General features: G+C 44.9%; 1 protein-coding gene across 2 annotated transcripts in view; it reads left to right on the top strand.

Moving 5' to 3' along the window:
• Positions 1-24,217, top strand: part of UPF3A (UPF3A regulator of nonsense mediated mRNA decay) — an 819,005-nt gene that overhangs the window by 523,751 nt on the left and 271,037 nt on the right. For both annotated transcript variants that reach the window (XM_069637115.1, XM_069637114.1), the window contains exons 6-7: positions 8,425-8,480; positions 8,562-8,720. In XM_069637115.1, the coding sequence (XP_069493216.1) occupies positions 8,425-8,480; positions 8,562-8,720 (215 nt within the window). The remainder of the gene's footprint in view (positions 1-8,424; positions 8,481-8,561; positions 8,721-24,217) is intronic.

The following is a 24,217-nucleotide window of genomic DNA, read 5'->3' as shown; positions in this document are numbered from 1 at the left end:
CACCATAGACTCCATACCCTGGGACTGACTACTGTCTCCCAGGGCATGTAAAGTCACCATTGGCTTTACTAGTCCCACATTATTAACAGAAACCAGTACAAACCATCATATTGTGGACGTACTGGTCGGGGCAATTCGATTGCCCCGGGGTCTGTTAGTCGAGGGGGCACGTCTCCATCCCCCCTGATCGAGTTTTGGCTGGTGGCAGTGGAAACTACTTTTTATATTCGACCACGAATATTTCCCTATGGGAGTTTCCCATTGTTCGAGGCTACCAACTTTAATTATTTAGTTCTCATAGCCTCGAACATACCGCCGGTTTATTTATTTAATATTAATTCGCCGGTTGGTATTTTTTGCCAAGACTCGATTCTAAAATGGCGTTTGTGTTCTCTTCTGTGACTCCAACCCAAGTCGAGCCCTTTGTTCCACTTTTTGGCGGGCTTCTCCGCAGAAGCCTCCAAAAGTGGTGCCACTCTGTCTGGGTGCCACAAGGAGTGTGGGAGGGGGTTTAGGCACCCTGGACTGAGTTACCTTGGTAACTCAAGTCGCACTCTTGTGTGATTGGCCCAAGTTGTGAGCCGGCCGACTCACCACTTAGCATGTTTGATTGACAGCTAGGCTGAGTGAATGGGGGTATGCTGCATAAAAGCAAGGCTTTGGGGACTGGAACTTCAGAAGTCGCCACAGGACCTGAGAATCCGACGAGGGAGAAGCTGAGCCGACCTACCACAATGACAACACCGGTGGAGCCCTGCGGAACCGCCTCACCACTTCCCGACGACAGAGAAGATCTCCTGACTGGAGAGGCTTCTTCCCCTGACTGGTGGGCACAACCAGTTTACCTTCTTTCTTCGCACCCCAGACCGGTTTGTGGTCAAATTGCCCGTGTCAAGCACCCCGGCAGCCGGATAGCCACTCACCACTGAACCGCGAATCAACGGACTGCTCCTTGTACCTGAGAAACTCTGCGGCTGGTTTCTTCCCTGGCAGTGCAACAGACTCCTGTCTTCCTCCCCGACGAGATCCTCTCTTCCCCCGGACGAAGCACCGACTTGCATCCGCTGCCAGGAACAACTGACCCCGCTGGAGTGTTCTCACCACTTTAAGGTACTGTGTCCGCCAGGCCTCCCTTTTTAAAGATTGCTACAAGGTAATAATAACCCCTTAACCTTTTGGACTGGGCTGGCCGCCTTGACCCTCTAACTGGTCCCTCTCTTTGATCCAACTCCTTTTTGAACCGTTACAAGACTTTTTGTGCACAGCAACCGTGTGACCTTGGACACATTTCGTTTGGATCCACTTAAGCGGATCATGCCTACTGACTCTGAATTCCTAGTGTTACTTTGCCTTCCTCCCTTGTTGTGTTTGTGAAAAAGTGTTGGGATTTGTTTCAATGTATTCTCTGCTTTTCTCTCCCTTTTAAAACAAATTATTAGAGTGCCATCTGCGTTAAGCGCTCACCGCTGTCTGAAAATAAGTGGGACTTTACTTAAGACTTGTCTAATATTCTTTTAAGGGAGTGTATACCTTTTAGTGACCGTGTTTTTGAATTGCTAACTATTAGTGCCTGTGTGTTTTTCTAGATGTGGTTTTAAATAAATAATTATATCTCTTTTACACCAAGCCCTGGTCAGTGTTTACTTATTCCATTGTGTTCTCTTGACCTATTGTGAATACTCTGTATACTGCCTAACTCTTCTTGAGGGAAGTCTGACTGCTCAGCCACAGCTACCAAGTAGATCTGTGTGGTACAGACTGCTACCAAGTGGGTTTACTGCCAAACACCTGTAGTCCTAAATCTTTTGCAGTCGTCCCAAAAGGAACTGCACAGGTTTCCGCCTAACAGCCTCCCTCTGCCGGGTTCACTCTTACCAACTTTTGCAGTTCACTGTGGCCATCCCTCGGTTGGGTTCACTCTTGTCAACATGCTGTAATTACGGGACTTTAGATTTCATCCCCTTTTATCGGCATCCCTCCGCTGTGTTCACTCTTGCCAGCCTTTGCAACACACTGTTCATGCACTACTTCCACCAAGCGGGATTCATTTCCCTTAGCTTCACAATCATCTGTTCGTCAAAGACTTTTGACTGTACAGTGGATTTTACCAGACCCTTTGATCTCTTTTCGCTTTTTTCCCAAGGCCTGCTGTTTACGGTAGTTTCTAACCGTTGGGTGATCACCCAGAGCTTCCTGCGTGAAAACCCATGTGGTGCTGGACTCCTCTGTTGCTGTTTTTTCCCCCTTTTCTATCAATAGCTCTTTAAGCCTTTCACAGTTCAAATTAGCTGCTTGCTTTTTTTCGTTCAACACTGTTCGGTTTCTTATCGACTCTCTCCTCGACTCACCGGCTGTGGTGAACCACATGGCTTTCTTTCTCTTTGGAGTCAATGTTGGTACCACTGAGACAAGCGTCTCTACCCGGCTTGGTAATCAGTGGAAGAGGGTCTTGTGTACCGTTGACATCTGCTGCAACACACACTGGCTATTGTTCGCGGTCTTACACTTCCTTCTGTGGTGGTTTCACTGGCCTTGGTCGGAAAGTGCAAGGTTGCTTCTCTCCTTGTCACCCTCTCGGTATGCGCCGTCTTTCTCCTCCTCTTGAACTGCCGTGCTGAGTTATCTCTTACGCTCTTACGTTGTGCGGTCTGCCTTGCTCGTACTGTGCTCTTGTTCTCCACCTTTTATCCCTGTTGGGAAAGGAAAGGGCTGTCGGGTGTGTGTGACTCTGCCTGGCCCTTGGGTTAGGCCACATCAGGTGAACAGCTCTGGAATTAGTCTGTTGTTTTTCGTGGTGCCGAAATGTGTTCTTGTCGAAAGAAGGGTGTGGTGGGGAGTGTTAGAGTATCTTACGGTATATAGAGAGGAAGAGGTGTTGTATGGGATTATAACCCTCGTACTAGAGGGGTTTGTGGTGATCTCGGAAGGGTGGTTTTTGTAGGGTTTGTGCAATGAGTAAGAAGGTTTGTGGGAACTGTAGTTGTTGGTCACATCTGACTGGGAAGTCGGAAAATGACAATCAGAGGGTTGGGATTGGTAGGATTTATGAAGCAAACGGGGATGGCCGGGATCGTGAACTGAACAGAGGGGATTGTGGGAACGGTAGGGTTTTGTCAAGGTAGATTGGGTGTTCGGGAATTAATTATCAGAGGGACATGAAGAATGATTGGGAATATCCGGGTAAAAGACAGGATAGCAGGGATTCTGGGAGTTGTGGTTTATGATGGGTTTACCAGAAGCGGATGGTTTGTTGGCTTTAGCTAAGGGAGATTCATTGGAAGGAATGGGGGTAGATCTGGAACAGCCTACAAAAGCTTCATGGACTTCACCTTCTCGCCTGGTATAATACTGCGTCTTCCCTTGGTTATTTCCCCAAGAACATCCCTGGGTTCCCTTACGCAGGAGATCCTCCCCTTTTTCGTCTACCCCTCGGGTTGGGATCTGAGAGGGCCAGTTCTTCACCTCAATAAGGGACTCCCGGGGTCTATCTAGGAGAATACCCTCAGGTTTCTCACAGTCTACTAATACGGCTCCATTACATTTATGTACACACAGTAGGGTTGGGGAGAGTGTCTTCAAGGACCTATATAGAGGAATCTATAACTTAACGTGGATAAAACTATAGAAATCAACACAGGCTCAAGACAACACAGCATTAGGGTGGGCAAGGGCTAAATGTAATCTAAGTGGGACCCTAATGGACCGTTTACTGAAGTCCATAGAGTGTCTATGTACAGGGTTGTATTGCCCTGGACTAAGTTCATAAGTCACTTACAGTTTGTGGAAATGAAAGTGTTCTAATACAATTCCTTGTGCATACAGTTGGCAATTCTGGGCTTGCCGCATGGCTGGCTCTCCTAGACTTGATGTATGACTGCCGCTCCTGGGTTTGAGGCACCTATGGCCTGCATGTTCTTGAGGCATGTTTGTCCCTTCTGGGCTGGCTGCATATGTGTCCCTCCTCGACTGGGTGCATGGGTGTCCGTCCTGTGCTGGATTTATGGCTGGCCTTCCGGGTTTGATAAACGGCAATCCCTCATGGGTTGGGTACATAGTTACCCCTCTTATGCTTGGAGCATAGTTGGTACTCCTAGACTTGGTGCATGGTTTCCACTCCTGAGCTGTATGCGCAGTTGGGCCACCTAGTGTTAGAGCACTGACGGCCATCCTGGGTTTGAAGCACAGTTAATCCTCCTGGTCTGGGTGCACTGTTTGCCCTCCTGGTCTGGGTGCACCGTTGGCTGTACTTGGCTAGATGCATGGTTGGCCCTCCTTTCTTAAATGGACAGTTGGCCCTTATGGGCTGGATGCACAGTTTGCCCTACTGGGTTGGGTGCACAGTAGACCCTTCTGTGATGGATGAACCATCAGCCCTCCTAGGCTGAATGCACAGCAAGCAAGTTCTAGATTTTCTTTGTTCTCTTCCCCTGCCCCATCTACTATTCTCCTTAGGTCTCGGTATCACACCCTGAACAATGCATGCAACACAGACAGTTCAAGGTGTCTTTGGGCCTTCAGCCTGGGCATGCTTATCTTGCCCCAAACAAGCATACCCCTTTTCTCGCTCCCACTTTTTCTCTGGCTCAGGTCAGGGGCTAGGGTATCCAAGAAATGGTGGGCAAGGATCCCTCCACCTGAGTGGAGACTGTGTCACAACCTGTAATACCTTCTTCACTCTAGCTCTTTTTCTTCTCCTTGTCCAGCTCAAGTTATTTTTACCCACCTACTCCTGACCACTGTAGGCTGTAGCCCTCTTCCTCTAGGACCACTTATCTCTTTCTTTGAATGTTAATGTTTTGTTCCCTACATCTCCTCCAATCTTTCTTCTTCCTCCTTCTCTCTGAAGACACCCCACCTTTCCGCTCCTCTTTGTTTTCCTACTCTTACAGCAAACTCTCCCTGCCTCTTTTACCTTCTTTTACTCTTCTGTTCTTTCCCTTCTCCCCCACCCACCTCTCACATTCCAATACTTCCTCCCCATCCTAATTCCCCTGTTACAGCTTTCGGGCTGACACAGGACACATGATCTTATACAGTCCTCAGCACAGAGGACTGCTTCAGTCTGGTGGTTTCTTGCAGTTTCCTGACTGGTTTTGAGGCTTGATAGTTCTGCACTCAGAGGCGAGGACTTTAAATAGACAGATAGCCATTTTGGATTCGATGGGAGTGTGTTTGGTGACAAGAAGACCTCCCTTTCCTTTCACCACAGATTGACACCTTTTCTATAGGTTAGATGTTTCTAACCTGGTTTGTTTTAAGAGATGTGGTTTTCCTACGTTCTTTTCCCTGGGAAATTTCGAATTGATCCCCCCCCAGACACCCTCTCCTCCGGCTCATCACCTTGCTTGAAAGGGGCATTTGATGCTTTGCAGGGAAAAGCCCTCCTATTGGGTGGATTGGGGTAGTTTTCCCACTACCCTGTTCTGGTTGTGAAAATGGCTAAAACATTTACCTTTCTGGTTTGTGCTGCTGGGGTATGATGGAGATTTGTAGCAGTCACTTTCCTATTCATCCCCCCAAGGGGCTTTTCCTGATGGTTCTAAGCTCCCTCTGTATCCTGTCCCTCCCAATAATTTTGATAAAAAATAAGGCTTTATCAAGGATATAGACCAGTCCCTCAAATGGAATTAGATTGTGTTACACTATGAAGCTTATGGTCATCAGGTTCTTCCCTGGACTGTCCTGTTCTACCTCCAGACTTCCTGTTGGGTTCTTTCCTGACCCCCTGAACCGAAACCTGAAATGGGAATTTCCTTGAAAGTAGTCGGGTGTATCCTTGTGGGCTCCCGGAGGGTCTGAAAATGGCCCTCATATCTTCCATTGTGATACTTGGGATTTGGGGGGTGTAGGAGGACCCAGTTGGATCAATTGTAGACATCTTCCAATGGTGGCTCTAAATAGTGAGTGGCTTTCCCAGGCCCTCTGATTCTCCAGGTCCTTTGTAATGGATTGGTCCAATGTTATGTCACAGTGATCCATTTTCCCACCTCCTCTCTTTCACAATCTGTTCATTCGGTCTTCTTTTAATCAGCGTTCACTCCAGTCTTTCCTGCCACTTAACATTCACCCTTGGTAGCTTGCAACCTTTTTAGGTTGCAATAAGGTCTCTCCTACATGGAACAACACTGGTTCAAATTGAATTCAGCATTGAAAGTCATTGTTATAGAGGCATACATTGGAGTATCAAATTAAGAGAAGTGTAATTTTTATTTAACTGAAAATTTAAGTAAACTGCTATTTGGATGTGCCAGATGAGGGTCACTTGAAAGTCTGGACATTCATACCAGTCCTTTCACACGCTCCCTCCACAGCCCCTGCTCCCCAGTCCTCTGCTGCTAATTAAACATGTTTTGGTTCTAAAGGCTATTCTCTGCTCCTGATTGCAGCCATGTTGTTTAGCATCACTGCCTACAGCAATTTGCATCCGCGTGTGTGTGTGTGTGTGCGCTCGCAAACACACATAAATACACTGCTTATCACTACCCTTATATCTCAGTAACCCTGTCATGGCAGTCAGAATTGGGACTCAGTCCTTTGCCTGTGTGTATGATGTAGAGCCTTCTGCTATTCCCCATGTAATGTGATAAGGACCATGGTATTGCTTTTCCACTCTGGGTTGAGACTCAAATCTCAGATAGGATCTGTTGCACCCTCATCATTTTTACATTTGTGATTTCTTCAGAACATCGTTTTCTTTCCTTGGACACTTTGAAGATTGCAGTGAAGGCTGTCGTCACCCATCGCTTGCACTACGGGCACGCCCTCCTAAATTTTCCAACTGATTCAATCACTGCTTGGCTTGGTAGTAGGGATTGGAAAGAGGATGCATGGATGTCAGCGCTTGACCAAACTCTACTGGTTTCCAGTTGCTGGCTGTGTTGATTTTAAAATGCTCTGTTCAGTTGATAAAGCTGCACACAATGATAGCCCTCCCATCCTCACAACGCAAATACACAGTTATCTTCCCCCTCGCAATTTCAGATCCTGCAATCGCTTTTCATGTGTGATCCCCGTTTTAGGTATTGTCGCAAGGCAGGTCTATCTTTCAAAAATGCGGCAGAGCTGCAACAAGGTGCTAAGTTACTGTCTGCACATGGCTCTTCCCAAAATTGAACTAAACAATTTGATTTCACATTGCTCTTCTTCTGCGGTTCTAGTTCCTTCCGACATATGGGTGTGTGTGTGCATAGTAAAATAATGTGACCTAACATAATAATATAACCCTTTCAGCCAAATAAAGACACATGCAATGAAGTGTAGTGTGAGTGTGTGTGTGCGCGCGCGAGCACGCACATGCATCTATCTGTCTTTGTGAATGTGGCATGATGCAGATCCTCATCATATGGTGATGGTACTTGGCGTTTACTGGGCATACAATTGCATTATCTGCCAGGCACTGGGAGTGCCCTGCCATAGTGTTGTAGTACTTGAGCCTAGCATTGCAATATCTAGCGCAGAGTACCTTAGCCAATGAGAACAGTAGTTGTAAGCAATGTGGAGTTTCTGGCCCCATAAGGTCAGTGCCTGGCTGTACAAAGCCAATTATGGACTTTAAGGGTAGTATAATAATTTTTTGTTATAAAGCGCTTTAATCTAAAGCGCTTTACGTAGGGCATATTTGCATTACTATTATTACCCAACCGAAATTGGTACTCTTTTATCGACCTCAGAAGGGTGAAAGTCTGAGTTGGCATTGCCGGGATTGGCGATCTGCAGATTAAACACAAATCACAGCAACACGCGTTTAACCTGCTGAGCCATTTTATCGGCTATTTGGCTATATGATCCCATCTAGTCATCTAAACACTCCCATCTATTCATCTGCCAATCCCAGAACTTTAAACTCCCATTCTTCCATCCATCCCATTCAACAATCCTCACATTGTCCTTCATCTCCCATTGTTACATCTGTCCATAAACAGTCATTCATCCATTTGTCCAGTCATCCTCATTGTCTTTCATGTATCCATCGATCCATCATCATACTGTAGTCCATCAATAAATCCCTGCGTGCATTAATCCTCTCAATCCCACTCATGTATTTATACAAGGACCAACCCACTTTGATTCATCCATTTAACTATCCAGACACTCATTTATTGATACATTTACATATCTTCATCACCTCATCGACCCATCCACCCCACACATAAACTCACACATCAGTAAATAGTCCGTTATAATACACAGGCCTAATGAATTTTCATCTGACTTTGTCAATGCTTGTTTATGTTGATACTTATTGAGTTATTTGCATTATTTCCTTTGCTTTAAAGTTTCTAAATTATGCTTGTAATGTAAAACATTAATAAATGCAAGGGTGTTCTGTATTTTTACTAGACACCTCTGCACCCTGCAGTGGTGCATATAACAAAAGATGTGAGCATGTAACTGCATGTTAAATTGCATCTGTTTTTGTTTTAGCCAGAAGATCAACTCCTCTTTTGGAATTTATTAAAAGCAGAAAATTAGAAAAACAGGTCAGCACATATTTGCAAAGTATTTCTTCTTCTCAATTAAGCCCAGCGAGACCCATCAGCTTTGTAATTTTGTTTCCAAAGAAAATCAGGGAAGAAAAACGTGAAGAACGCAGGCGGAGGGAATTGGAGAAAAAACGCTTGCGGGAGGATGAGAAACGAAAGCGTAAAGAAGATGAAAGACGAAAGAAAAAGGAGACCGAGAAGCAAAGAAGAATGTCCGAAAAAGATACACAAATTCAGGTTAAAATTCTGGAATTGCTTGAGATTTTACTTTCTTACAATTGTGAAAGAATATTAGGAGGCTATTTTCTTAAATATTATTATTGGTTGTAACAAATATACTATGTTACTTTTTTATATTTGTATGATACATTCATTATGTTTTGACATAATTCTGTAATCTGATTGTGAACATAATCTATTTCAAATCATTCAATATTGTATCTTTAAGGGCAATATGATAGTAGAACAAGAAATAATCAGTAAACCTTAAGTTATTTGTATGACTGATGCCTGTCAAAGTAAAGCTGTTGCTTTGTGAATTTGTATTTTTTTATTCTAAATAAAGTTGTAGGTATGCTTCCCAGTTATCATGAAATAGTTCTTCCCTTCCTCCATCTTTACATGTGATTTTGTCTTTCAATGCCAATTTACCCATCCTCCATATCTTGGAAAGTGGAGATGAGGTCATGTGCAAAGCATGCATGCTTCTAGTTTTCTCCTAAAAGATCCTTTCCAGATTCATCACCCATTAAGTAATTCTCCGTCACCAGTGTTGGCCCTCAATAATTCTATTTATCACACAAGTTTAAATTACATTTGTTTGGAAGTTTTTTCTTTTTGCATATATTTCTTCTGTGTCTGTGCGACCCTCAGCATATGATATGATATGATAGGTTATTTATAAACGCGCTTAATACCCAGAGGTTTCTAAGCACGGCTCGGTGATCGAACCTGTGGTGCTTCGTGTCGTCTTGCTTCCAAGGCAAGCGCGTTGCCGCTGAGCTATCCTCCCGAGACACATCTTTAAATGACTTGTGTGACCCAGACTGATTTTAGGGAGCAAGGGTTATTTCATCCCTACTATCTGGCTCAACTCACTTGTTTTGGGGGCATTGGTCAGTCCTTGTTAATACCAGGGAAGGGAGACTTGTGTCCCCCAACTGTTTCCCGTTCTGAGTAGCAGTACTACTTCCCTTTTCTTTTTAGTGTATTAATGTATGCGTTTTAGTATTACACTGCTTGGCTAGTGGCATTAGCCCCCCTTTTAGCCACCATAGCCCCTGGGACCCAGATACCGAATCATCTGCAATGACCACTGCCAAAAACAGTTGACCCTAATGGCCCTACTGATCTGGGGTGTTGTTTTGATCAGTTGACGTTTGAGGGATGGGGGCATAACTGTTCTGGTGCTCCCAAGGCACTTATTTTCTATGGGCATAAAGTCCACTCCTGCAGCTGCCTCGGCCTGACCTTTGGTGATTGAACCTGAGTTTGAGCATCCCAGGATTACCATGGTGCAGTGTGATAGGTAGCTGCACTTTCTCTTCAAGTGAAATCTGCCTTACATTTAATCCTAATTCTTGGGGGCCTCTAGGGATACTGCTTGCACCAGCGTCCTTTGCTCTCTAAGGGAGAACTGTATGTGCTATTTCAAAGTATCCTTTAAGTATCTTAGAAAATGGTTTACTTTCCTGGAACTTTGGAGATAATGATTTCAGGATAAGGACCAGGCTGGTTAAGTTTAGTTATAATGTCTTTGTTTACCTTATAAGAAATATAAGGCCCTGATGAGAATGCTAACATCTTCATCACCACCGCATCTTTACATTGTGTTACAGTTTTGTTTCATTAAACCTATCATTGAAACTGTGTTGATTCTAAAATAGTGTGTGTGTTCGCATTTGGGACAACAACTTGTCTTTTGTATATGTGTTGAAATTGCTTTGTTTATCGTATAGAGTATTTTGCCTAATGCATATGGCTTGTTAATTAATAGGAATATTTTGTAGTTTCATGTGTGGGTATTCTAATTCCAGATAAGCTCTCCTGTGTTTTAATTGTATTTTGCACCAAACTCCTGATTTACTAAGCCTTCCGACTAACTTCTTGTCTGCGTTCCCAGGAAAGAGTTGAGACGGTTGTGTCAAACCTTTGTAGGTCCACTTAGGTTGGCTCTTCGGAATCCTACACCAGTAGTGTGCCTGAAAAACTTCCCAATAAGTGAGAGTAAAAACAACTTTGAAAACCCAGGTTAAGAAAAAAGAGTCATAAAGAAGTGCTCGATAAAATTGCCTGGGGAACTGATGAATCAAGAAAGAGTTCCTTGCTAGAAAAGCTCAAGTTACTTAACTTCGACAATAGTTCTTCGGCTCTGGAACATTATACATTCACATACTTTAATGTCCACTGATCCTCAGACTAGGATAAACAAAATCATCAAAAAATTTCGAAGCTCAGCATAGCTTTTTTTCTCTATCTTTCCCTTGGTGTCCCACTAGCCCAACCCCAAATACCGGTTTTATTCGATTCTTTATACAGGCTTCCATAGACTTATTATTTTTTCCAAAATACACGGGCTATTGAAATGAAGCACATTCCTGCCTCAGGGAGATGTTAGTAGATTCCTCTTTTAAACCCTTCGTTTGATTTATATTTATAAGTTTAGGATTTAGGATTTATAAGTCTGATGAAATTCCAGATAAGTGAATCCCTGTTTAAGGCCCAATGGCAGAAAAATATGTTTGAAGAAGACTTCCATGAGGACCATGCATACTGCTTGGGCGTGGAAAGGCAGCTGGACCATCATAGCATTTGAGGAGCTTTGGGTACAGGTTGGTGCTTGGGATCGGTGTGTTCATCTGTGTGCCTGCATGCGTCAGGATGTGGACTATCATGGCAACATGGGCCATCAGCTTCTTAGTTTTGGGCGCTCTCATTACTGGCACTAGTGGTCATGCGAAAGGTCTGCAAAGTCTCTTTTCCAGAATACAACGAAGACATGATGTTTGCTATGAAAAGGCATCTGCCAGCTTAGGACTACGACCATTCCATGATCACAGACATGTATGATGCGCTATTCATGCTTCCTGCGCTAGTAGAGGCTGCTTGTTGCATTCGCCCTCTTCACATCAGCACTTTCTATGTAAGCAACCAATGATAGAATGGATGTGCATTGCAAGTTGCCTCATCTTCGGATTCTTGTTATCCTTGCCTTATAGTTCGACCACACTTCCCTTTGGTCCTTGCTTTTATTAGCTATCTTTTGAGCAACCTGTTTTTTAAAATTTTTTAGCTGTCCCAGTCAAAGTGCTGGCTTCGGGAAAGAGTCATCCTTTTCTTTGGTTAAAGCGGGAAGGTGCAAAAGGAGAGCATCTAGATCCTGAAATACAAGATCTCTTCACCACTAAGGAGTTATTGCACAAGTCCCAGACAAGAGCTGAGTTGGGGAAAATATTCTTGATACTTCCTGGTCCTTAAGAAAATGAAAAAGAGAAATGAGCCCGATTATGGGCCTGTAAATACAGAAATTGTCACTCTGCATGATTTCTCTGGCTGTTTACAAACCTACAATGTAAGGGTTTCAGGTGCTCGCCAGATTCATCAGAGTCTTATTTACAAGGCCCCATTCCTGATGTTCATGGTCGCAGAGCAGAAGTTGCTATTTTCAGTTCTGGCCTTCGCCCTCAGATTGGCGCCTCAGGTTTTCACCAGGTGCTTGGCATCCGTGGATGTGCATTTGTGCAGACAAGGCATCCATGTCTTCCCTTACTTGCACAGCGGCTGATAAAGGTGCCTTCCCAATGGCATGCACAACCTGCGATGCACTTGTGTTTATGCTTGTTTTAATAACTCTGCCCGATTAAATATTGAGAAATCTAATCTAAATCGGTAACTTTCTTGCCTTTAGTAGGAGCAAAGTTCAATAGTCTCATCAACAGGATTTGTCTATAATATAAAGGGGGTGTATATAACCCTCTTTTTTGATTCGGGGGCCTATGTCATGAGGGTATAAAATAATACTTTTGACACTGGGACATATGCTACCCCACCTGTATGGCACTTGTCGGTAGTGTAATGTCGCACACAAAGATCGATCATAACATTTGATCTATGTATAAATTAGAGAGCACCAACATTTGTTTTCACACATATAACAGTTTTCACTTTCTAGTGAATCCTTAAAATGCCTATTGAGGCTGTTGTGTATGTATAGACATTTTCAACTCCCTATCTATGAGGAGTTTATACAAATGCAATCATATTAAGTATTCATATGACTAACAAATTTGTAATACAGTTTTTTTGTGAGGGTTAGTACAAGTTGTGAATTAGAATGTGGTTATTATAACCAACACTTCGAATGGATTGTGTCCTCCCACATATTCCTCATCTTAGATAATCCTTACCTTCAGCTTGCTGCTTCGGAAAAAACTTTTTCTTCTTCCACTAGAGGGCGCTCCCCTCGAGGCCGCGGCGTCAATGTCCCTCGGCGGCATCCGTTGAGCACCGATGTCATCCACTGTATAAGAGCATCGAGCGCGCCCGTTGGCTTCAGTTCTGTTTTTTTGTATATTATAGTCTATGGATTTTAATGAGTTAATGGCATGCCTCTTTTGACCCAAGCCTTAAGAGTTTAGAGTGTAATTCACGTAAACTGTACTGTGCGGTTGGTTGGGAGGGTCGATGAGGAATATGTGGGAGGAACATCCAATCGAAAGACGTTACAGTTGGTAAGTAACTTGTTCTTCAAATGGATTGTGTCCTCCCACGTATTCCTCATCTTAGATAGACTCCCAAAGCAGTTTTGTCTCGGAGGTGGGAGTACAGTATCTTTTTTAATTGTGTACAGAATGGAGTACAGATTTAGCAAACAGACTCCCTTGAGAAGAAGTCGAGTCCAGAGCATAATGTTTTATAAAGGTGTGCATGGATGACCATGTCGCTGCTGCACAACTATCTTGTACAGGACACCCCTTTTTAGTGCTGTTGAAGATGCCATGCCCCTGGTTGAATGAGCTCTCAGTCCATTAGGTGGTTCTTTCCCAGCCAATCTGTAACATTCTGTTATGGGTAAGATTATCCATCTGGATAATGTTTGTTTAGTTACCGGAAGACCCAGTTTGCGTCAAGTGTACCCGACAAAAAGTTGATCAGACTGACGAATTTTTGCCAATCTTGAGATGTAAAAACTAAGAGCTCTTCTGGGATCTAGTCTATGCAGCCGCTCCTCTTCCTTGCTTGCATGAGGAGGAGGGTGAAAAGTAGGTAAAGTAATTTTCTGTGACAGATGACAATCCGAAACAATTTTTGGTAAAAAAGAAGGTTCAACCCTACTTTGTCCTTATAAAAGATGGAGTGAGGCGGACCGCTCGAAAGCGCCTGCAACTCACTTACCCTGCGGGCTGATGTCAATGGTACAAGAAGTATTGTTTTCAAAGTAAGGAGCCTTAGTGGACAAGAATGTAAAGGCTCAAATGGAATACATGTGAGAAATGTTATCACCAAGTTCAGATCCCACACTGGAACCTGGAAAGGTATTGGTGGAAACACATTATTTAAACCTTTTAAGAATTGAATTATTAAGGGTATTTTGAAGTAAGATTCTTCTTCTGAAGAGTGCTTCAAGATGGATAGCGCTGCTAAGTATCCCTTTATCGTCCTAACCTGGAGCCCCAGATTAGCTAAATGCAATAGAAAAGATAAAATTGTGGGGATATTACATTGAAATGGGTCCACATTCTTTTCTCTGCACCAGTTACTGAACTTGTTCCAACGACACCGATACAGAGATTTGGTTGCTGGCCTTCTGGCCGAATGCAAAATCTCCATCACGTCATCCGGAAGATCCCAATCTTTGTATCTCAGCCTTTCAGAAGCCATGAGTGAAGGTTGAGTGTGTTGACCTCCGGATAGAGAACATGACCTTCCTGTCGCGAGAGAAGATCCTCTCTTCTTGGAAGATGTATTGGAGGGCAGATGGACATGTCCAGAAGGTCTGGGTACCACATTCTCCTGGCCCAATCTGGGGCAATTAGGATCATGGTTTTCCTGAACTTTCTCAATCTCCTGATTACTTGAGGGATCACAGGGTTTGGAGGGAATGCATACAGAAGTGGAAACTCCCATTCTACCACAAACGCATCCCCTAGAGCTCCTCTTGGGGGAAATTCCCTTGAGCAGTACAGTTTGCACTTCCGGTTAGCCCCTGTCGCGAACAGATCCACTTGAGGGGTTCCCCAAAGGGTGAAGATCTCTTGAATGAATTCTTGAGCTATCTCCCACTCGTGAGAGACTGTGCTCTGCCTGCTCAAAGCGTCCGCTGTTGTGTTTTGCTCTCCGGCTAGATGAATTGCCGATAGTTCCGTTTTTCCGTTGCGCTTCGCTTCGGATCGCGTTAAACGGCACTTCAGTCTTTTGTGAGAAAAAAAAATTTCGTCCTCTGCGAACCCTTCCACACCGAAGATGGGCTTTAAAAAGTACCTAAAATGTGGAAAGAAAATGTCCCTGACGGATTCACACAAGAATTGCCTTTGGTGCCTCGGTCCCGACCACCGAACTGAAGACTGTGGTTCGTGCCAGTCGATGACCCACAAGGCCTTAAAAGAGCGTAGAGGTAAACTGGCGATGGGGGAGGGTTTATCGAAGTCCACTTTAAAAAAGAAAGACTCGGCCGAGTCTTAGAAAAAGTATCATACAAAATATCGATCGAGGAGTAGATCGAGAAAGTCTTCTTCGTCATCCAAAAAGGCTAAGAAAAGACGGCATCGATCTCCCTCATCCTCTTCGACATCTTCGGAGGAGGTTATAGCATGTCCATCAAAGCATGACTCTCCGAGTAAATGGGAAGATTTTCGAGTTTCCATGCTTAAAATTTTTGAGAACACGGCCCAGACCCCCTCAAAAAAAGCTAAAGAAGACCATGCTCCTGTCTATAAAAAAAGTGACAGAGGAAGGTCCAAAACAAGGAAAACTGATAAAAAGATGTCGAGAGCGTCATCGAGAGACTCTTCTCGATGACCTCATAAAAAAGATCATTCAGTGCATAAATCGAAGGTAGAGGGAAACAAAATGGCGCCGAAAAATCATACGCCATTGAAGTAGACATCGACGCCATCAAAGACTTTGAAGGTCCTTGAGTCGACAACTCCTTCGAAGGAAGCTATGTCGAGTTCACGCTCGATAACCTCGAAAGCTTCTTTGACAGTTTCCACAGCCCCCTCGACGATTACATCGAGGTCGTTGAATGTTCCCTCAACGAGGTCGAAGGATGTGATTAAGACATCGGCGCCATCAACGTTTTCATCAATGCCCAAGTCTTTAATAAGGGAAAAACCTACATTACCAGAAAAGGTTTTTCAACCTGAGAGTCAACATGATTTTTTTCAGAACCATGTCATCCATCTATGAGGGAGATTCATCGGAAGAGGAAGAAGTCACCTCTGCTGGTGTTAAATATGGTACAAGATCTGTTCCAGAGGAGTTAATTAATCCTCAATCAAGAATTCCAGATCTGCAAGAATGTTTGCAAACAGCAATTGGCCTGGATACTTCTCCAGAGTACGAATTTGGCAAACCAGACCCATCAGAACAGGTTGATATGGGTTATAGAAAACTCATGATCAGGGTTACAGAATTTATGGGGTGGGGTAGGAGTTCACCAGTCTGTCAAGATGATGACATGACGGATATATTATCTGGAACACCCCAACAAGACCCCATTGTACCCTTTCATATTGCCTTACAGGGAAGGGTTAGTTCTGCATGGGAACGTCCCGAAGCCATAGCGGCAGAAAATAAAAAGTTTGTGGCCAAAATATAGACCCTGTAGATATGATCTGGAATACCTGAGCAAAAACCCAACTCCAGTAGTTTGGTAGTACAGGCAGCCATTTCCACGAAGAATGTGGCATACCCTACAATCCCTCCAGATAGGGACGATAAAAAGGTGGATGCATGGTCTATGAAAATCTTTACATCTGGCAGTATGGCTTTGAAGTCTACTAATGTAACTTATACCTTGGCAAGGTTCACATATTCCCTGTGGGACTGCATGTCAGCGGCAGCTGAACACATCCTGGAAGGTGAATAACGTGATGGCTTTCTAGCTATTATAAGGGATGGAAAGGAGGCGTCGGGAGAATGCCTTGAATCAACTAGCACAGTGCTACATAGATTTGCGTGGCTAAGAAAGTCTGGGTTTGCTCCTGATGTGCAATCCAGGCTTCTTAATATGCCTTTTGATGGCTCGAGGTTGTTCGGTAGCAAGGCAGATGAAAGTTTGGAGAAGCTACAGACCTCCAAAGCGGCGGCAAAATCTCTCAGTGCCGCTATAAAACAACCTCAGCAACGCCCCTACACAAGCTCATCTTCCTGGTGTCAGAGAGCACCAAAGTATTAACTGAAAAGGATACGGTACTCAAAAGGATATAGGTGGTAGGGTCTTCCGGATCCCTGTTCACACGATTTGATAGTTGTGAAGTCAAGTTAAGACCTTCCAAATGATACAACTCTCTGACTGGTAAAACAGGCAGAGCGATGGATCACTGGAAAGGGCGTGGGTAAGGTATAGGAAGTCAGCCTAGAACAAAATAAAGTATCATGAATAACTGCCCCAACCTGAGTATGATGGAATAGAAAATGACATGAATGCACACACTGACCTTGAGTCTAGGGCAGAAGAATCCAGCAGAGTCTCTTGAGGAAATCCAAGGTAGAACAAACGACAAGGAAGGGAAAATTAGTAAGGGAGACTTATCCCGAACGGAACGAGGCTCACGCTAGATACCGGGTTGATGCACCACAGGATAGCGTCCAAAGTACTGTTCACTGTCACCTTCCAATAATCCTTGAAAAGCTTCTTTCCCACGTAGAGTAATGTATAGAAATGAATCAATCCCCCTGTTAATATCACAGGTGCAGGAGTTGGAAATAGCGCTCTTTTTATGGTATAAACAAAGTACACACGGTTCTGTACAGCCGCGAAGAAAATAGCGTGTGCGTGTGGATTTACACGCGATTAGGATTCACGCAGTCCAGGCCAACAGCGCTTGAAGACAAAGTGTGCGTGTGGATTTACACGCGAGCAGGATTCACGCAGTCCAGGCCAGCAGCGCTTGAAGACAACAAATGCGTGTGGATTTTACACGCGAACAGGATTCACGCAGCCCAGGACAGCCGCGTTTGAAGACAACGTGCGCATGTGGATTTTACACGCGAGCAGGATTCACGCAGTCCAGGCCAGCAGCGCTTAAAGACAAAGTATGCGTGTGGATTTACACGCGAACAGGATTCACGCAGCCCAGGACAGCCGCGTTTGAAGACAATGTGCGCGTGTGGATTTACACACGAGCAGGATTCACGCAGTCCAGGCCAGCCGTGCTTGAAGATAGCGTGCGCGTGTGGATTTACACGCGAGCAGGATTCACGCAGTCCAGGCCAGCCGTGCTTGAAGATAGCGTGCGCATGTGGATTTACACGCGAGCAGGATTCACGCAGTCCAGGCCAGTAGCGCTTGAAGATAACGTGCGCGTGTGGATTTACACGCGAGCAGGATTCACGCAGTCCAGGCCAGCAGCGCTTGAAGATAGCGTGCCCGTGTGGATTTGCACGCGAACAGGATTCACGCAGCCCAGGCCAGCCGCGTTTGAAGACAACGTGCGCATGTGGATTTACATGCAACCAAACAGCTCCAGGAATCAGCGTGTGGCGGAAAACACGCTATAGAAGGCCCAAAAAGTAGCTGTAGTAACCTGCAAGGATGCAGATCGGAGGTTCAGCTACACAACGCCAAATGATTCGATCAGAAGCAGCAAGTGAAGTTTCCACGCTGCTTAAATACGTAATGCCGTAGTTCACGTGACGAAGCAGAATACACGTGAAGTTAACGACGTGAAAAGTGCAAACGTCGTTTTCCCGGCAACGTATCGAACAACCGCCATTTGCAATAGAACGGTCTAGCTGTTCTACGAGCGTAGGAGGTAGGACCACGTCCAGCATGCATGACACCTGGAGGGGTCGTCCTTTTCGCTATTATTCCTCAATTGGAAGAGGAAGAGGGCAGGCCAGTCGGAGAGGTCAAAGAAAATTTCCTCGGGAGCGAGGAAAAGGTGCTAAATCTGCGGCAGCAACGGCATCGGTACCTTCAGCCGCTGCTGCAGCTGCCGCAAAACCACTCTGAGGTTTTGACCCACAAGACCCCAGTGGGAGGCAGGATCTCACAGCATTTAGAAGAATGGTGGGGCATTACTTCAGATGCTTGGGCACTGGAAACAGTATCCTAAGGTTACTGCCTTCCTTTTCTAAAGAAACCTCAGAATAACCCCCCGGAATACAACTCTGCCAAACATACGGATCCGCTCCTGTTGCAGGAGGTTTTAACCCTGCTACAGAAAGGTGCAATAGAACATGTACCTGTAGCGGAGAGGAACAAGGGTTGGTATTCCCCATATTTCCTTATTCCAAAGAAAGACGGAAGACTGAGACTCATCTTGGACTTGAGAAACTTGAACAATTTCCTAAGAAAGGACAAGTTCAAGATGGTCACGCTTTCTCAGATCTTTCAGGCTCTCCAACTCCAGGATTGGTTGGTATCATTGGACCTTCAGGATGCTTACTTTCATGTGCCTATCCATCTCGAGCACAGAAAGTACCCGAGGTTTACAATTGGCAAATCTCATTTTCAGTTTCGGGTTCTGCCATTCGGGTTAACCTCCGCCCCAAGAGTTTTCACCAAGTTGATGGCGGTGGTGGTAGCGAGTCTCAGGAGAGGGGGGATTCATGTCTACTCCTATCTGGATGATTGGATGATCAGAGCACATTCTCCAGAACAAGCCCTGGATCATCTGTTCAAGACTTGTCACTTCCTCCACAAACTAGTCAAACATGATACCATCACAGAAACTCCAGTTTATAGGAGCAGTCCTGGATACCTGGATACCTGCTCGGGCAAAGCCTCTCCTCCCGAAGAGAGAGCTCACCACATTCTGCAGAATTCCAGAATGCCGAGTATCTTCCGGCCTTCGACTTTCTCAGGTTGCTCGCTCTGATGGCATCCTGCATTTTTCTGGTGCCAGAAGCCAGATTGAGAATGAGATCTCTTCAATGGGCTCTCAGAACTCAATGGTCCCAATTCGCAGGGGAAATGTCAGATCTGTTACAGGTTCCAACCAAAGTAGCCCAGGATCTACAATGGTGGGCTTGCAGACATCATATCCTCAGAGGAGAATCTTTTTGGCAGCCATGGCCGGAGATAACAGTAGTGACGGACGCCTCACTCACGGGGTGGGGAGCCCATACCAACGATCTGACAATCAGCGGACATTGGTCTTCATCGTAGTCCAAACTACACATCATTCTTTTGGAGTTGAGGGCAATCAGACTAGCGCTGAAGGCCTTCCTGCCCTCTGTACGGGGAAAAAATGTTCTGATAATGACGGACAACACAGTGGCCATGTATTACCTCAACAAAAGAGGAGGAGTGGGATCACTGCCGCTGTGCGGAGAGGCAATGCAACTCTGGTTCTGGGCAATACAAGAAGGGATCTCTCTATCGGCAATTCATCTAGCCGGAGAGCAAAACACAACAGCGGACGCTCTGAGCAGGCAGAGCACAGTCTCTCACGAGTGGGAGATAGCTCAGGAAGCCATTCAAGAGATCTTCACCCTTTGGGGAACCCCTCAAGTGGATCTGTTCGTGACTGGGGCCAACCGGAAGTGCGAACTGTACTGCTCAAGGGAATTTCCCCCGAGAGGAGCTCTAGGGGATGCGTTTGTGGTGGAATGGGAGTTTCCACTTCTGTATGCGTTCCCTCCAATCCCTGTGATCCCTCAAGTAATCAAGAGGTTGAGAAAGTTCAGGAAAACCATGATCCTAATTGCCCCAGATTGGGCCAGGAGAACGTGGTACCCGGACCTTCTGGACATGTCCATCTGCCCTCCAATACGTCTTCCAAGAAGAGAGGATCTTCTCTCGCGACAGGAAGGTCATGTTCTCCATCCGGAAGTCAACACACTCAACCTACACGCATGGCTTCTGAAAGGCTGAGATACAAGGATTGGGATCTTCCGGATGACGTGATGGAGATTTTGCTTTCGGCCAGAAGGCCAGCAACCAAATCTCTGTATCGGTGTCGTTGGAACAAGTTCAGTAACTGGTGCAGAGAAAAGAATGTGGACCCATTTCAATATAATATCCCCACAATTTTATCTTTTCTATTGCATTTAGCTAATCTGGGTCTCCAGGTTGGGATGATAAAGGGATACTTAGCCGCGCTATCCATCTTGAAGCGCTCTTCAGAAGAAGAATCTTACTTCAAGAAACACTTAATAATTCAATTCTTAAAAGGATTAATGTGTTTCCACCAATACCTTTCCAGGTTCCAGTGTGGGATCTGAACTTGGTGCTAACATTTTTCATATGTATTCCATTTGAGCCTTTACATTCTTGTCCACTAAGGCTCCTTACTTTGAAAACAATACTTCTTGTAGCATTGACATCAGCCCGCAGGGTGAGTTGCAGACGCTTTCAAGCGGTCCTCCTCAATCTTAGGGTTAAACTTTCTTTTTCACCAAAAATTGTTTCGGATTTTCATCTGTGACAGAAAATAACTTTACCTACTTTCTACCCTCCTCCTCATGCAAGCAAGGAAGAGGAGCGGCTGCATATACTAGATCCCAGAAAAGCTCTTAGGTTTTACATCTCAAGATTGGCAAAAATTTGTCAGTGTGATCAACTTTTTCTGGGGTACACTGGACGCAAACTAGGTCTTCCGGTAGCTAAACAAACATTATCCAGATGGATAATCTTACCCATAACAGAATGTTACAGATTGGCTGGGAAAGAACCACCTGATGGACTGAGAGCTCATTCAACCAGGGGCATGGCAACTTCAACAGCAATAAAAGGGGTGTCCCTGTACAAGATATTTGTGCAGCAGCGACATGGTCATCCATGCACACCTTTATAAAACATTATGCTCTGGACTCGACTTCTTCTCAAGGTAGTCTGTTTGCTAAATCTGTACTCCATTCTGTACACAATTAAAAAAGATACTGTACTCCCACCTCTGAGACAAAACTGCTTTGGGAGTCTTTCTAAAATGAGGAATACGTGGGAGGACACAATCCATTCGAAGAACAAGTTACTTACCAACTGTAACGTTCTTTCAATTGGATGTTCCTCCCACGTATTCCACATCGACCCTCCCAACCAACCCCACAGTACAGTTTACATGAATTACACTCTAAACTCTTTTAAGGCTTGGCTCAAAAGAGGCATGCCATTAACTAATTAAAATCCATGGACTATAATATACGAAAAAACAGAACTGAAGCCAACGGGCACGCTCGAGGCTCTTATACAGTGGATGACGTCGGTGCTCGACGGATGCCACCGAGGGACATCAACGCCGCGGCCTCGAGGGAGCACCCTCTAGTGAAAGAAGAAAACATGTTTTCCGAAGCAGCAAGCTGAAGGTAAGGATTATCTAAGATGAGGAATACGTGGGAGGAACATCCAATCGAAAGAACGTTACAGTTGGTAAGTAACTTGTTCATCTGTCTAGTCGACACTTCTGGTGTTTCTGCCACGAACTGGGTGGTTTGCTGTTCGCCTTGTATTTCTTGGCTCCATGGAGCATGGAGTCACTTGCACCCCGGGTGCACAGCAGCAGGGCTAAGTACAGTTATAGAGCACCCAATGTGGATGATGCGTAGGGACCTCAAGTGAAAGTCCACACCAGCACTCGATGTTCTGAGCTAGAGCAGAGCCATCCAAGGCAAGATACACCCTCAGTTGATCCAGCTGGACACTCACCAGCAGACCCTATTTGAATAGGACCAAGAAATACGAGGCACACAGAAGGCACCTTGAGAGAAGAACGCTGCACCTCTTCTCAGTACCTGTGACACTACAATCACTGGCTCAAATGTTCCGCCACGGGGTACACAAGTGACACCAACCAGTCCACTTGCATAGTCCTAAAGATGGCACTAGTTATGATCGATCTTTGTGTGCGACATTAAACTAACGGCAAGTGCCATACAGGTGGGGTAGCCTATGTCCCCGTGTCAATAGTATTATCAACAGGATTTGGCCATAAGATCTTGTCTTACAGTCTCTCCTTGTCATGTTCAAAGAACTCAGGGAGATGTCTTTTGCGACTCTCAGGAAGTTAAATACGCTCTTAGGTCTCATGCCATTATGTATCATGATATCTGGAAGAATCCATTTTTTAGTTTGATGTCACGTGCAGGGAAGACTCTATTACAAGTATTTGCAAGCAACTGAAGAACCTGATGTCATTCCCTTAATCACAGAGTGCACAATACATGATATTGTCTTGTTACAGAACTGCAAACATCTAACTACTGATATGCTACTTCAGTCGTCACAGCTTTATTAAAAGGTTGGATGCCCACGTAATACATCATCCACCCACAAACAAATTGACCTAGAAGGGTTGGCCTTTTCATATGAAACTGCTGCGACTGGGAGCGGTACATCTCACTCTGAACGCTTTTCTGCCATTCCCATCTAACACATCTGTGCCGATGGAAACAGACAACATCACTGCAATGTTTTATATTAGGAAAAGAGATCTATGAAAAAGAAGCAGACAAGATGTGGCCTGCCAAAAATCCAATGGCTTTATTACCGGAACATCTGCCAAGAAAACAGCAACACTTAGGAAATCCTCCTACGCAGAAGCTCGAATCATGCACAAATGGCAATTAGATCAAGCCCACAGTATCAGCTTTGTTTCATCAATTGGGCACAGAAGCTCTGGTTCTTTTTCCCAAACCTCAGGCATGCACAATACTGATGCTTCACATCCACATTTCCCTGAGTGAGATTGATAGGGGAAGCATTTTTGATAAATGTGAGTAAATATTTCCTTCATGTCGTTCATGGATGTCCTTTCCTTGCTCACTTAGTAGCAAGCTCGAAGGTTGCCTACATGCCTATGATCTTGATTGCTCCCTTATGGACCAGGCAGGCGTTATTCTTCGACACCGCCATCTACAAATCTGATCTCCATATCTGCTACAGTCCTCTGCCTCCTACTGAGGGATATGAAACGCTATTACTTAAACTTAAGAATACTCCCCAGACGTCTTTCATCATTTTCCTGCTCTACCAGCAACCTAATGCCTACAGCTCACCATACTCTGAAATCCCCATCCTCATAACACCCTTCCTCAAACCAATCACCAAATGCATAATTTTAAGTGACTTCAATCTGGATTTCAATGATCCCACTGATCATAAAGCTACCACTGTGGTCCAAGCTCTCCATCACATAAACTTCTCACAACTTGTCTCTGCCCCTACCCACATGAAAGGACGCACCCTGGACTGGATACTTGCAACTAATTCGACCATCAACATATCTCTCATCAGTCCAGTCCCATGGTCCGATCCCCATCTGATTCAATTTAAACTACATCACTCGAACCCCCTGAACAACAACACCCAACCACCACCCATCCAAATCCTAGCGAGAAGTACTCGGAAGCTCATTCATGAAACTCTCAAACCCACCTTGGTTACTCTCATTGAAACACGTCTCCCAACTGCAAGAGCCCCACTGCCCTTGCTAACCACTACCATGACAGCCTCCTAGTCATGCTAGATCAACATACTCCCCACAAAAACAAATCTCTGAAACCTTTCAAACCCACTACCATCTGGTTCGCAGATGAACTAGTTCTGCTCCGCAGACAGAAAAGAGCCA

The sequence above is a fragment of the Ambystoma mexicanum genome, chromosome 7p, assembly GCF_040938575.1.
Source record: "Ambystoma mexicanum isolate Mex_15411 chromosome 7p, UKY_AmexF1_1, whole genome shotgun sequence".
Lineage (NCBI taxonomy): Eukaryota > Metazoa > Chordata > Amphibia > Caudata > Ambystomatidae > Ambystoma > Ambystoma mexicanum.
The sequence above is the reverse complement of the archived record's forward strand: the minus strand, read 5'-3'. Positions and strand labels throughout refer to the sequence as shown.